Consider the following 15,653-nt stretch of genomic DNA (forward strand, 5'->3'; position numbering starts at 1 on the left):
CCATTTAATTGTTGGGTCGTCAGCGCCGCACTCCCGCTGGCGGCCGGCAGGGGGCGGAGTTAGAGCTTGGATTTTTCCGCCGGGCGTTCCCCCGGGAGAGAGTCGTGGAGTGGGGGAGGGGACGGCAGGGCGCGAGGACGCGGATCTGTCGGCTTCTGCGCTACATTTCGTCCCGGCTCGGCGGAGAGGCCGCGGCGGCTGCATCAGAGCTGACGTGCGGGCTACGCGGGGCCGCTGCCGGCGCCGGGTTGCCGGGCGGTGGCGCCGCTCCTCAGCGGCGGCTCCGGCTCGCCGTCCCCACCTCCTCTCGTCCGTAATCAGTGACGAGGTCCGCTACGTAAATCTCATCGCGGCGGGTAAGTTGCGCGTCTGCTCTCCGGCCCTAGAGACTGAGGAGCCCGCGACTCAGGCGCAGGAGGCGGAGGAAGGAGGCGGAGCCGAGCCCGGGCCGGCTGGCTGGAAGGGTCTGGGCCTGCGCGGGCGGAGGACCCGGGCGGGACCGGGCGCCGGGGTTCCCAGGCCCGCCGAGTCGCCGAGGGTGCGGGCTGTGAGCCGCCAAGGGCGCGGGCTGTGAGCCGCCGAGGGCGCGGGCTGTGCCGAGTCGCCGAGGGTGCGGGCTGTGAGCCGCCGAGGGCGGGGGCTGTGAGCTGCCGAGGGCGCGGGCTGTGCCGAGTCGCCGAGGGCGCGGGCTGTGCCGGGTCGCCGAGGGTGCGGGCTGTGAGCCGCCGAGGGCGCGGGCTGTGAGCCACCGAGGGCGGGGGCTGTGCCGAGTCGCCGAGGGTGCGGGCTGTGAGCCACCGAGGGCGGGGGCTGTGAGCCACCGAGGGCGCGGGCTGTGCCGGGTCGCCGAGGGTGCGGGCTGTGAGCCACCGAGGGCGGGGGCTGTGAGCCGCCGAGGGCGCGGGCTGTGAGCCACCGAGGGCGCGGGCTGTGCCGGGTCGCCGAGGGTGCGGGCTGTGAGCCACCGAGGGCGCGGGCTGTGAGCCACCGAGGGCGCGGGCTGTGCCGAGTCGCCGAGGGTGCGGGCTGTGCCGGGTCGCCGAGGGCGCGGGCTGTGAGTCGCCGAGGGCGCGGGCTGTGCTGAGTCGCCGAGGGTGCGGGCTGTGAGCCACCGAGGGCGGGGGCTGTGAGCTGCCGAGGGCGCGGGCTGTGCCGGGTCGCCGAGGGTGCGGGCTGTGAGCCGCCGAGGGCGCGGGCTGTGCCGGGTCGCCGAGGGTGCGGGCTGTGAGCTGCCGAGGGTGCGGGCTGTGCCGGCCGCCGAGGGCGCGGGCTGTGCCGAGTCGCCGAGGGTGCGGGCTGTGCCGGGTCGCCGAGGGTGCGGGCTGTGAGCCGCCGAGGGCGGGGGCTGTGCCGAGTCGCCGAGGGTGCGGGCTGTGAGCCACCGAGGGCGGGGGCTGTGAGCTGCCGAGGGTGCGGGCTGTGAGCCACCGAGGGCGGGGGCTGTGAGCTGCCGAGGGCGCGGGCTGTGAGCCACCGAGGGCGCGGGCTGTGCCGAGTCGCCGAGGGCGCGGGCTGTGCCGAGTCGCCGAGGGTGCGGGCTGTGCCGGCCGCCGAGGGCGCGGGCTGTGAGTCGCCGAGGGCGCGGGCTGTGCTGAGTCGCCGAGGGTGCGGGCTGTGAGCCACCGAGGGCGGGGGCTGTGAGCTGCCGAGGGCGCGGGCTGTGCCGGGTCGCCGAGGGTGCGGGCTGTGAGCCGCCGAGGGTGCGGGCTGTGAGCCACCGAGGGCGGGGGCTGTGAGCTGCCGAGGGTGCGGGCTGTGCCGGCCGCCGAGGGCACGGGCTGTGCCGAGTCGCCGAGGGCGCGGGCTGTGAGCCACCGAGGGCGGGGGCTGTGAGCTGCCGAGGGTGCGGGCTGTGCCGAGTCGCCGAGGGTGCGGGCTGTGCCGGCCGCCGAGGGCGCGGGCTGTGAGCTGCCGAGGGCGCGGGCTGTGCCGAGTCGCCGAGGGTGCGGGCTGTGCCGAGTCGCCGAGGGTGCGGGCTGTGCCGAGTCGCCGAGGGTGCGGGCTGTGCCGGCCGCCGAGGGTGCGGGCTGTGAGCTGCCGAGGGCGCGGGCTGTGCCGGGTCGCCGAGGGCGCGGGCTGTGAGTCGCCGAGGGCGCGGGCTGTGCCGGGCCGCGGAGGGCGCGGGCTGTGAGCTGCCGAGGGCGCGGGCTGTGCGGAGTCGCCGAGGGCGCGGGCTGTGCGGAGTCGCCGAGGGCGCGGGCTGTGAGCTGCCGAGGGTGCGAGCTGTGCCGGGTCGCCGAGGGCGCGGGCTGTGAGTCGCCGAGGGCGTGGGCTGTGCCGAGTCGCCGAGGGTGCGTGCTGTGAGCCGCCGAGGGCGGGGGCTGTGAGCTGCCGAGGGTGCAGGCTGTGCCGGCCGCCGAGGGCGGGGGCTGTGAGCTGCCGAGGGTGCGGGCTGTGAGCCGCTGAGGGCGCGGGCTGTGCCGGCCGCCGAGGGCGCGGGCTGTGAGCTGCCGAGAGCGCGGGCTGTGCCGGCCGCCGAGGGCGCGGGCTGTGAGCTGCCGAGGGTGCGGGCTGTGCCGGCCGCCGAGGGCGCGGGCTGTGAGCTGCCGAGGGTGCGGGCTGTGAGCTGCTGAGGGCGCGGGCTGTGCCGGGTCGCCGAGGGCGCGGGCTGTGCCGGGCCGCGGAGGGCGCGGGCTGTGCCGGGTCGCTGAGGGTGCGGGCTGTGAGCTGCCGAGGGTGCGGGCTGTGCCAGCCGTCGACGGCGTGGGCTGTGAGCTGCCAAGGGCGCGGGCTGTGCCGGGCCGTGGAGGGCGCGGGCTGTGCCGGGTCGCCGAGGGTGCGGGCTGTGAGCTGCCGAGGGCGCGGGCTGTGCGGAGTCGCCGAGGGTGCGGGCTGTGCCAGCCGCCGAGGGTGCGGGCTGTGCCGGGTCGCCGAGGGCGCGGGCTGTGAGCTGCCGAGGGTGCGGGCTGTGACGGCCGTCGAGGGCGCGGGCTGTGCCGGGCCGCCGAGGGCCCGGGCTGTGCCGGCCGCCGAGGGCGCGGGCTGTGCCGGCCGCCGAGGGCGCGGCTTGTGTTGGCCGTCGAGGGCGCGGGCTGTGCCGGGTCGCCGAGGGCGCGGGCTGTGACGGCCGTCGAGGGCGCGGGCTGTTCCGGGCCGCCGAGGGCGCGGGCTGTGCCGGCCGCCGGACCGAGCCACCGCGGACCCAGGATCGGGCTCCCGGGTAGCGGGCTCTGCGGCGGGGCGCCGGCCGCTGTTTCCGGACCGGGAAGAGCTGATCGGCGAGAGCACCGAGGTCTCGGATGTGGCTGCTCCTCGGCGGGCTCCCCGCTCCGAGCCCGGCGCCGCGTGCGGCCGAGGAAGCAGAGGCCCGAGGCCGGCTGTGCCCGTGTCCCCGGGGCTCTCACGGACCTCAGTGCTTACGTCCGCGTAGGCTTGACCGCTGGGCTCGCGGTTTGCCTTAATTTTAACCCAATAAGTCTTTTGGGCGTGGAGCAGGCTCCTCGGTGACTTCTCTGGAACTTGATAGAACTGGAAAACCCTGTCGGAAAATCCTCACAGCTCTGATGAATCGGTCCTCACTCTTGAAAAAGAAACCAGAAATAAGGATGTTGGTTGTGTTTACCACAGCTGACGATTAATAACGCCCTTGTCCTAGTTTATGTACTCAGTTTAAACATAAATTAACGGAACGCGTTTCTTCTCCGCAACACGAGTTCGAGGGACTTTGCTGATGGAGCCGTTTGAGTCTCCAGACGCCGTGGCCTCTCATAAGGGTTTGTGAAGAAACAAATCCGGGACAACTAACAGAAATCGCAGTTAATTTTATTCTTTACTTCTGAACTTTGCCTTGTCATGTAGCAGGGTTCCCACGACCTGTTTTGTAGGGAAGAAACTCCTTAAACACGGTTCTTTATCCTACGGCCTGGTATACCGGGTCCCTAAGTTTGAAATCACAAAGCTTTCCTGCAATGCGCTAAGTAAAGCAGCTGTCAGTTTGCAATCAAATATTCTGAAATTTTAACTTAATGTGACCCGCCTGAAAGTCTGACTCAAGTGACAAAGCTCCTGTTAGCCATTTTAACAGTGCGGGTTATCTACTTGACTTTTACAGTTTTTTCCTTTTCTGCTCAATTTGTTGGGCTGGTGGAGCGCAAATACCGTCCCTTAAATATAAAGCTAGATGCACAGTGATCGCGGTTCAGCATGAAGATTGTGTAAGTTTGCCTTAGTAATTCATATTGTTTATGGTTCAGACACTTGAAAGCTGATACATCACGAAGCCCCAAAATTTTCACACAGCTTAAAATTCAGTTGTTTATGGTTAATGGTTTACTGGCTTTTTGAACTATGATTTTGGATACCCACTAACCCATTACCGTCGAGTTTTGGATAGTGAACCTAATGTATTTGCTGATGTTTTGTACTGTTAAATCGGGTACATACAACATTTCTAAATGGAACGAATAGGTACTAATTTGGTCTTGGTTTATTTCAAGCAGTTATTTTTTTGTCTTTGAGTACTGCTTTTTTCTTCTAGCCTTGATCATCTTTCTGGATGACAATTCTCTTTCCCTTATGAGGTAGTCTTTAAATCTTTGAACTTAAAGTAACATTAAAAAATTTTTTTTCCAAAGGGAAGCAAATTGCAATCAAAATCTTTTCGCCAGTAAATGCTAAATATTAATAAAAACTGACGTTTAAGGAATTACTTATTGACCGAAACACAGCTTTAAAAAGATATTTAAATGGTTTTGAATCTTGATCAGTAAGCACTTAAAGCATTATCATAGTAAGTGTTGGTAATCACACAAACACTTCTGGTGAATCTGTAAATGGGTCATTGTAAGTGAATGTTCTCGCAGTGGCTTGCTGGTGGCATGGGATCATCTTGCTGAGTGTGAAGTTGTAATTACATTGATGTTTTGTGTACATATTTTTGTAAGAGAATGTGAATAAATAAGTACAAACACAGAGAAGCTTTTTAGTCTTTTTTGTTTTTGCACCGTTCCTGAAAATTATTGGAATTTGCCAAAGTACAGACTTCACAGGTAATAGACCGTTTAACAAAGTACGGAGTCCATGGGTAATAGACCATACTCTAGCTTCCCACTGAGGTGAGCTGTTGCATAATTAAAATGTGAAATCTTGTCTGTTATGATCATTCATGAAACGTAGGGAAGAATTTTAGATTATTCATATACAAAAAGAATCCTGACCAAGTCTTCATATGTATAGACATATATTTCTGATTTTGACTGTTACCCCAGTTTTATATTCTTTTTTTTTCTTTTTATGAGTACATATTGGGCTGGAAAATTAAGCCAGATTTATTATTGAAGTGAGTAATCTATTTGGAAGGCTCTCATATGTCCTGCTCCATTTACATAAAAGAAAAATACGTAGACACCTTCAAATAAAACTGAACAATACAAACACTTAACAGCTAAACCATTGATATTTTGATGCAGTCAACATTGGTTGCTAAGGAAATAATCCTGAAATGTATTTGAGTTTTAATGAGTATTTCTACTTTATTGGACTGATGAATTCCATGTATAGAAGTCAGTTTTGAAAAGCCTTATTATCATACATTGAACGTGGTTTTGATATTATCAGTAAAGGAAGTTAAAAACATAGAATTCAGGAAGAATGTACCTCGTCTCTTATACGTAGGTAGAATAAACATTTTTAATCAGTAAGTTAATAATTTACTTTTAAAAATAGGAAAGCCATTTAAAATACCTTTTACCTTGGGAGTTACACAATGTAATACCCTCAGAGTGGGCTGTTCTTAAAAGTAAATGCCTCTACCCACAGGTTTTCCCTTTTCTGATGCTCTAGGATACCCAGAAGAGTACAGAAGGGTTGCTATGAGTTGGAATCCACTCAACAGCAACAGGTTTTTTAAGAGAGATAATGAAGAGGAAAACTTCAGGCTAACATTAGTGGGAATTTATCTTGACATCGTTCATGCAGACAGACACCTTAAGGCTTGTTGGTATAATGCTGTTACAGCAAAGTTTAACAACTAAAATGAGATCTGTTTTGCACATTTCATGAGTGGCCTCAGGAGTGTTAGAGGGAACTACTGGTAAAATGTATGTGAAACAGATTGCTATAAATAGAGGAAAAAGTATAGACTAGGAAGCTAAATGGGGATTTTAAAGACTTGCTTAAACAACCCTCTCATTCACTCTCAGAAAACCTTAGTAGCAACTCTTTCTCATGTATCAGGCTCTTTTGAAGCACAAGCTATTTGTGTTTGGCTGCTAACCCAAAGGCTAGTGGAATATCAAACCTACCCAGTGGCTCTGCGGAAGAAAGGCCTGGCAAACTGCTTCTGTAAAGATTATGGCCAAGAAGACCCTGTGGAGCAGTTCTACTCCACCACACGTGGAGTCACCGTGAGTCCGGGCCGACCTGAGTGCAGCTAACGGTAGCAGCAAGCAGTTCTCCCACAGTGGGAAGCATCTTCACGCGTGCCTTCTAAACAGCAGTACAACCAGGCCAGTTAAATGTCCAGATCACAACCGCTAACCTTTTAGTGGGGCTTATGGAATTTTGATATTTTGTGAATTTCACGAAATAAACTCAGTTTCTTTAGAGTTATTTTAGTGAAGCGTTTTTTTTTTAACAGTAGACTTGAGTTAAAATGTCATCTACTTTTGTTCATAATCTTAAAGAGCCTCAATATTTTTCATTGATAGCACAAAAATAATTTTTTTGCTTAGAAGTGTTTTTAACTGGAACTTACATCCCAGCCCTTGATTATGGTGAAAACTTCCAGCTCTGGAATTGGGACAACCGTGTCACACGTAACGACCCATTTTACTCTGTGTGGACACTTAGAATGGTTTTACTCCTCCTAAAATTGACGAGAGACAATTTTTTTTTTAAATAGAAAAAGAAAACTAAAATATGTGTGCATATATATCATTAAAGCAAAAATATATATCATTAAAGCAAAAATAGAAATAATTAAATTTAACTTAATTAGACACGTTTCTACATTTAGATACCAGTTTTGTTCAAATACACAAGAAGGAACCAATCTAGGTAAGTAAAATTGTTGAAATTTGTTTCTCTAAATTTTAGCAAATTCTAGTGTCTTATCTGCCCTTTCCCAGATTTAGTAATTAGTAATCAAATGCAGTTGTACTTAACGTGTAGCTAAGTGTTTTGAAATGTTTTTAAACCCTGGTGGCATAGGGGTTAAGAGCTACAGATGCTAACCATAAAGGTCCGCAATTCAGATCCACCAGGCGTTCCTTGGAAGCTCTGATGGGGCAGTTAAGTTCTTCCCTGTCCTGTAGGGTCACTATGAGTTGGAATTGACTCAGCGGCAACAGGTTTGGTTTCTTGGTTGTAATGAAGCATGCCATTGGAAAGAAAAACCCTACAATGACTCCTTTAGTCAAGAAAGTAAGTCCCCCAAATGATTTTAATTTTGTTTCCCTTCATCAGTGGCGGGGGTTGGGGGGGTTTGGAGGGGTGGAGATAGGCCATAATTGTTTGAATTTCATTTTCTCCTTAGCAGCTGATTCTGCTGTTCATTGACTGTGAAATAGTCAAAGTCAGGCAGCAGGCAGAAAAAGAATTGAAAAAGAAAGCAATGCTTCAATAGTTACATCACTTAGTGATTTGAATAAAGTTTTAAATAATAACAGGTATCTCAAGCAATTAAATTGGAGTGATTTTGAGTCTTATATCACATATTGCCCTGATTTTCTGTAAAATCTATATTTGAATTAAAAACTTTATTTCAAGTGTTTGTAATTATTTATAAGGACTTCTCTTGGGTACTTCTATTTCTACACCAAAAGTATGGAGATTGTATTTGAAAGTTTCCCAGAGTGGTCTAATTTCTGGCTACGACTCTCTTGCTTTTGTTTTTCCTGAACTCCTTCACCTGAAATGAGCGGTAACCATCAGCTCATTCCTGTCTGTTTCAGGGATTGACTGTTTGGCTGGCCTTCCCTCCCCATAGCTGGCTGAGAATGACCCGCTTTCCAGTATAAGCTTCATATTCTTCCTTTATCTTTCAGGCCTTACTTGTTCTTGCTACTTAAATTATAGTTGACCTGTGAAGACTTCCTACTTTCCCAAAGAACTGAAATCTTGCTTCACCCCAGAACCAGATTGTGCCCTGTGTTCTTTCTCTTCCTGCTTCCTAACCTCTAACTTCGTTTAGAGGTTAGTGAAAATAAAGATGTAATTTTTTTCCATTTAAATTCATGGACCCCTAAAGAATCTGTGGACCCCAGGTGTAAAACTTTTGCTCTATGTGGAAGTAACCAAAATACCTCATTTTAGAGAACTCTGAGTCAGTTTTTCTTTTTTCTTTTACTGCCTGTAAATTTTTTTTTAACTTTTATGATTGGCATACTAAATTTTTTTCTGCTAGTTTCCATATTTTTCATAAAATACAGTTTGGCTTTTGAAAATTAATGGTATATATTTTAAAATCCATTAAACGTGTAGCCTTTTTCTGAAGAGGGTAATCCCATGACATAGTTTATGGGGAAAATAAGTAATATTTGCAAAGAATGTACTACATGACCATCAAAACCGAAAAACCAAACCCATCGCAGTCGAGTCAATTTGGACTCCTAACCACCCTATAGGACAGATTAGAACTGCCCCATAGGAGCGCCTGGTGGATTTGAACCGCTGACCTTTTGGTTAGCAGCTGAGGTATTAACCATTACACTACCAGCGCTCCACACAACCATCAGGATGGTTTTATTGCACCACCTTTTCTTCACGAAAGCATCCATATCTTCTTTCTGCGCTTTAAAGGGATAGATCATGAACTTTATTTGTAAGCTTATTTTTAAGTGAGATATTTCAGATGTCTTCTTAGATGTTTGACCTGTCAATAATCTTGTAGAAATATAAATATAATAAGTGTCGATTCAACTTCTAGCCCGGAAATTGGTGAAAAACTGGTTTTCAGAAATTGTTCCTCATGGCAAAGAAAGAACATAAGTAATGAAATTTAGCCTGTAGAAATACTTAGCAATGTTTATTACTTTTTTTCATTCTAAAGATTCCGTATGAAGAGTAAACATATGGCTTACATAAACTTGTACACACACTCCTTATTAACATGCTTAGGTTCCAAAGACCAGGTTGTTAGGAGAAAATCGGTGTTGTGTAAAAATGGAGGATGACTATGTTACTACATAACTGCCAAATTATATCATTGCATAACTGCCAAACCGCTGAGAATCATGGCCTAGCCACGTTGATACCTTAACCATCACAGGCGGTGCTACTGCCACCTCACACTTCGGTGTCTGTTACTGCCTGATATACATCACTAATGCGGAAAATATTAGGATAGTAGACTTTTTACTGTGGTAAAATGTCAGATAACAAGATAGTTGATAAGTGAGGAGTGGGTGTAATTCTGATTTCCTAGCAGAAGTATCTTTTAAGCATCCTGCCTTTTTTGTCTTTCCAAGTAGCCTGTCTTAAGGAACAGCTCTCTTTAAATTGTGTCATTTGTTAACATGCCATTTAACAAAATTCCAAAATGCCAGCGCTAAGTATGGCTGGCATGGAGGGTTTGGTGATAAACACGACTAACTCTTGGCCAACATACAACCAAGCTGGTGGGAACAGGGCACTGGGGCACACTGGAGTGGAACTGCGTGGGCATGAACTAAACTGTAGGTTTTACAGAAATAGAGAACACTGGTCAGTCCAGACAGCTTGTTGGCTATGTAATCTTTTTGTATTCTAGTAAGTTGCCCAAGAATTTTTCTTTTTATATATACCTAATTTTTTCCCAGACGGTTATATTAAGATAATATAGTTAATTAACCAGAGCAGACTAGATACTCAAATTGTGTCTGTATAAATATAATAAATTTTTCCTCCAATTAGCATATTTTAAATATATTCTTGTATTAAAAAAACCAAACCCAGCACCATTGAGTCGATTCCGACTCATAGCGACCCTATAGGACAGAGTAGAACTGCCCCATAGGGTTTCCAAGGAGCGCCTGGCGGGTTCAAACTGCTGACCATTTGGTTAGCAGCCATAGCACTTTACCACTACGCCACCAGGGTTTCCAAGGGATACTTGATACCAACGAAATTCTTGCTGTTGTTAGGTGCCGTGAGGTCGGTTCCGACTCATGGCAACCCTGTGTACAACAGAAGGAAATGCTGCCTGGTCCTGCGCCATCCTCACAATTGTTGCTATGTTTGAGCTCATTGTTGCAGCTACTGTGTCAGTTCATCTCGTCATGAGTCTTCCTCTTTTTTACTGACCCTGTACCAAGCATGATATCTTTCTCCAGAGACTTGTCCCTCCTGATAACGTGTCCAAAGTACGTAAGGCAAAGCCTCGCCATCCTCGCTTCTAAGGAGCATTCTGTTGTACTCCTTGCAAGACAGACTTGTTCCTTTTTCTGGCAGTCCATGGCATATTCAATATTGTTTGCCAACACCATAATTCAAAGGCATCAATTCTTCAGTCTTCCTTGTTCATAGTCCAGCTTTCGCATTCATATGAGGTGATTGAAAATGTCATGGCCTGGACCTTAGTCCTCAAAGTGACATCTTTGCTATTCAACACTTGAAGAGGTCTTTTGCTGCAGATTTGCTCAATACCGTAGTACATTGTTTGATTTCTTAACTGCTTTCATGGCTGTTAATTGTGAATCTAAATAAAATGAAACCCTTGACAACTTCTGTCTTTTCTCCATTTATTATGATGTTGCTTATTGGTCCAGACGTAAGGATTTTTGTTTTCTCTGTTGAAGGGTAATCCATACTAAAGGCTGTAGTCTTTGATCATCAGTAGGTGCTTCAAAGGTGCCCTGGTGGTACACTGGCTAAGAGTTCAGCTGCTAACCAAAAGGTCAGCAGTTTGAATCTACCAGCTGCTCCTTGGAAACCCTATGGGGCAGTTCTACTCTGTCCTATAGGGTCACCATGAATTGGAATCCACTCAAAGGCAATGGATTTGGTTTTTTGGAAACCCTGGTGGTATAGTGGTTAAGTGCTGTGGCTGCTAACCAAAGGCTTGGCAGTTCAGATCCACCAGGCGCTCCTTGGAAATTCTATGGGGCGGTTCTACTCTGTCCTATAGGGTCACTATGAGTCGGAATCGACTCAGTGGCAATGGTTTTTTTTTTTTAAGTGCTCCAGCAAGCAAGATTGTGTCATCTGTGTATTGCAGGTTGTTAATGAGTCTTCCATTAATCCTGATGCCACGTTCTTCCTCATATAGTCCAGTTTATTGGCTTATTTGCTTAGCATAAAAATTGAATAAGCATGATAAGAGGATACAACCCTGACACACACCTTTTCTGATTTTAAACCACTCAGTATGCCCTTGTTCTGTTCAAATGACTGCCTCTTTTTCTATGTACAGGTTCCGCATGAGCACAATTAAGTGTTCTGAAATTCCTATTTTTCCTAGTGTTACTCATAATTTGTTATGATCCACGCAGTCAAATGCCTTTGCATAGTCAATAAAACACAGGTAAATATCTTTCTGGTATTCTCTGCTTTCAACTAAGATCCATCTCACATCAGCCATAATATCCCTGGTTCCACATCCTCTTCTGAATCTCACTTGAAATTCTGGCAGCTCCCTGTTGATGTACTGCTGCAACTGTTTTTAGATTATCTTCAGCAAAATTTTACTTGCGTGTGATATTTATGATAGTATTTGATAATTTCCACATTCTGTTGGATCACCTTTCTTTGGAATGTGTATAAATATGGATCTCTTCCAGCTGGACAGCCAGATAACTGTCTTCCAAATTTCTTGGCATAGATGAGTGAGCATCTCCCGTGCTGCATCCGTTTGTGACATACGTCAGCTGCTGTTCCATCGGTTCCTGGAGCCTTGTTTTTCACCAGTGCCCTCAGTGCAGGTTAGACTTCTTCTTTCAGCACCATCGGTTCTTGATCATATTCTACTTCCTGAGATGGCTGAATGCCAATCAGTGCTTTTTGGTACAGTGACTCTGTGTATTCCTTCCATCTTCTTTTGATGCTTCCTGTGTTGTTCATTATTTTGCCCGTAAAGTCCTTCACTATTGCAGTTAGAGGCTTGAATTTTTCTTCGGGTCTTTCAGCTTGAGAGACGCTGAGTGTTTTATTCCCTTTTATTTTTCTAACTCCAGGTCTTTGCACATTTCATTGTAATACATGTTTTCACAGGCTGCCGTTTGAAATCTTCTGTTTAGCTCTTTTGCTTCATTTCTTCCTTTGCTTTAGTTCCCTATATTCAGGATCAAGTTTCAGAGTCTATTCTGACATCCATTTTGGTCTTTTCTTTCTTTCTTTTTGATAACCTCTTGATTTCTTCACGTATTATGTCCCTTCAGAACTCGCTTGGTCTTCGTCATTAGTGTTCAGTATGTCAAATCTATTCTTGAGATGGTTGCCAAAATCAGATGGGATGTACTCGAACCCGTATTTTCGTTCTCATGGACCAGTTTTAATTTTCTTTGACTTCAGCTTACATATGAGCAGTTGATAGTCTTTTCCGCAGTTGGCCCCTGGCCTCATTCTGACTGATAATATCGAGCTTTTCCATTGTCTCTTTCCACAGATGTAGTCTGTTTGATTCCTGTGTTTTCCATCTGGTGAGGTCCATGCGTATCATCTCCTGCTTATGATGTTGAAAAAATATATTTGCAGTGAATAAGTCTTTGGTCTTGCAGAATTCTGTCATTCTGTCTGTAGTGTCGTTTCGGTCATCGAGGCCGTATTTTCCCACTACAGATCATTGTTCTTTGTACCCAGCTTCTGCATTCCCGTCACCAGTAATCATCAATGCATCTTGATTGCACGTGAGGTTTAGTTTCAGAAGTCGATAAAAATCTTAAATTTCCTCATCCTTGGCATTAGTGGTTGGTGCATAAATTTGAATAATAGTCGTGGTTTTCCTTGTAGGCATACAAATATTATCCTGTCACTGACAGAGTTGTACTTCAAGACAGATCTTGAAATGTTCTTTTTGGCTAATGTGACGGTCTTCCTCTTCAATTTGTCATTCTCAGCACAGCAGATCATGTGATTTTCTTACTCATGGAGGCCAGTGAAATTAATTGAAGCTATTATGCCAGAGGGCGAATAAATCAACACAGGTGAAGCATGAGTTGAATGCTAACATAGACAAAGTTTTCATATTATTATAAGTAAATGCAGCACAAAAACTCACATCCAGGCTAGATGTTTGAACTCATTTTTCTTAGTGTAAGCTGTTACTTGCCTGTAATAAACCCACTATCTTCAAGCCAATTCTGACTCATAGTGACCCTATAGGACAGAGTTGAACTGCCCCATAGGGTTTCCAAGGTTGTAGTCTTCACGGAAGCAGACCGCCACACCTTCCTTCCGCAGTGGTGGTGCTAGAGTCAGCCCTTGTCTGCCAAGTAAGAGCAAGTTCTGAGACGTTAAAACTAGATTTGGGATGAGGTCAGTAGTATGTAAAGCAGTTGAGTTTTTCAAAATACACATACATAGTTTATTCTGTAGTAAACTGGGGCTTCCCACTTTACAAATCCATACAAGGTAATTTTGAATCTGGGGGATTTGTAGAATAGGAAGGAGAAGTGTACCTTAAAATCTGAATGCGTTTATAACCAAAACGTTTTAAGACTCCTACCAAGTACCTGATTTGTCACGTTCAGAACCTTGGCTATTTATCTTGAAGGTGAGAGGAAACATTGGGGAATTTTGAATGAGGAAATTGCATGTTTGGGTTTGCATTTTGCATAGGGTATTTTGGTCTAGTAGTGTCTGGATTATGAAGGTTGAGATGCCGTTTAAATGAGGTGAAGGAGTAATAGAGACCAGGTGGGAGGCTGCTTTTGCTTTAATCATGTCAAGAAACTATCAAGGTCAGAAACGCAGCAGCAGTGAGGATGGAGAGAATGGAACTGATTTAGAAGATACTTAGAAGGCAGAATTACTAGGGCCGAGTCAGATAACGTACTTGCCAGTGTCCGGGCACAGGGAGACATTTTGTGTACATTGCTTCATTTTCTCCTCACAAAAGATTGGTGTTATTTTCATTGGACAGATGAGGAAAGGACGCTTGGGGAAATGGTCCAAGCTCACACTAAGAAGTGACAGTTCTGAAATTTGCACCTAGATCAACCTCCAAAGTCAGTGTTCTTTATACCACCCCACTGCTATATATTAGACCACAATGCCACTTCAGGAATTGGGACAATGGAAGTGGGAAGTGAAGAGAAAGCAGGACTGCCTGATAGAGTGACTGTCTGTGGTCCTGTCAGTCACTGAGATAGAAGCACAGGAAGAGGAGACTTGCAGAGTGAGGGAGCAGGGTTTTACACGTTTTGGGTTTGAGGATCTGTGAGCTAACCATTGAGAGACATCTACGAGATAGATATGCACTGGGGATGTGATTTGAGACTCATTAAGTGACGACTAAGTAGCCGGGGGAGAACGTGTGGAGGAGATTTTTTTGTGACTGGAAGCCTGGGCAATACCAACTTTTTAAAGAGTGGGCCAAAGAAGACAGAGAATGAAGGACCAGACAGTTTAAAGAAAAGCGTGAATGTGGTGTCATAAGAAGTCCAAGGAAGAAAGAATTTCAGGGAGAGTGGAAAATACTGTGGAGATGTTGAGGACGATACCAGTTGCCGTCGAGTAGATCCCGACTCATAGCGACGCTATAGGACAGACTAGAACTGCCCCGAAGAGTTTCCAAGGAGCGCCTGGTGGATTCGAACTGCCGACCCTTTGGTTAGCAGCCGTAGCATTTAACCACTACGCCACCAGGGTTTCCTTCAGGAAGATAGGGAGGGGCTTTTAAAAAGTATCCTTTTGGATTTGGCAAGTAGGCAGTCATTGGTGACTTTGGAGAGAATAGTTGGCATGAAATAATTCACTGATAATCCTGAATCAGGATCACATTTATTTTACGGTCATCATTCTGGTATGAAGCCAATCAGTTTTCTCTTGACAGATGTAGATTCTTGTGACTGGTGGCAAAAAGCTGGTACTTTCTTCAATGCTGATTGCCTCTGGGAAAAGGATGTGGGTGATTGTTGCTGGATTTCACTGAATAGACTTTTCTACCTTTTCAATTTTGAACCATAAAAAACTGAATAGACTTTTCTACCTTTTCAATTTTGAACCATAAGAATGTATTATTCAAATAAGCTAAAGAGAAACTGTATTACCAAGGGAAATACAGAAATTAACTGTTCCTTCTCTGTTCTTGAATGGTGTGTGACTATCGTTATTACTCAAATAATATCATTATTTGTCGGCATGTTTGTCTCCCTCAGTAGGTTGCAAGCCCTTGGAGAGCAGGGACATTTTTTTATCTGTGTCCCCGGTACCTAGCATAAGGGCCTGACCTGTAATAGGTAACAATTATTGTTTAATAAATTATCACACAATTTTTAAGGAAGATGCCCTGTAAAATGCTAGCATAATACAATACAGGATAAGGTCTAATCCAAATGAATGGCATCATCCTTGCCTTTCGTTTGTGTTGTGGGTGGCCTAGTTCAAATGCCCTTCATCTCCTGTTGCCCCTATGCTGGGGGGCCGGGGGGTGGCCGCAATAATCATTGCTTTAATGCTGTCAGTGAGGCACAGCAATCCTGCCTGCTTTCTGCACCACAGCTTGAAGACTGATGGGGATGGGGATGGTATGACATTTTAGAGGGCAACCACTTAGAAGGGAACCCTGAAAGCAGCAT

General features: G+C 47.6%; 2 protein-coding genes across 3 annotated transcripts in view; one reads left to right on the top strand and one right to left on the bottom strand.

Moving 5' to 3' along the window:
* Nucleotides 1-89: 89 nt before the first annotated feature.
* The window catches only part of CREM (cAMP responsive element modulator), a 477,898-nt gene continuing 462,334 nt past the window's right edge, over nucleotides 90-15,653 (top strand). The window contains exon 1 of one of the 2 annotated variants that reach the window (XM_049885056.1): nucleotides 90-356. The gene's annotated coding sequence lies outside the window, so the exon portion shown is untranslated. The remainder of the gene's footprint in view (nucleotides 357-15,653) is intronic. The other variant, XM_049885057.1, reaches the window with a different exon arrangement.
* LOC126074821 (basic proline-rich protein-like) lies at nucleotides 406-6,411 on the bottom strand. Its single transcript, XM_049881619.1, has 2 exons — nucleotides 6,344-6,411; nucleotides 406-3,478 (listed from the first exon to the last, which is right to left on the bottom strand). The coding sequence occupies exons 1-2, from the start codon at nucleotides 6,409-6,411 to the stop codon at nucleotides 406-408; spliced, it is 3,141 nt and encodes a 1,046-aa protein (XP_049737576.1).

This window comes from Elephas maximus, chromosome 4, assembly GCF_024166365.1.
Source record: "Elephas maximus indicus isolate mEleMax1 chromosome 4, mEleMax1 primary haplotype, whole genome shotgun sequence".
Classification (NCBI taxonomy): domain Eukaryota; kingdom Metazoa; phylum Chordata; class Mammalia; order Proboscidea; family Elephantidae; genus Elephas; species Elephas maximus.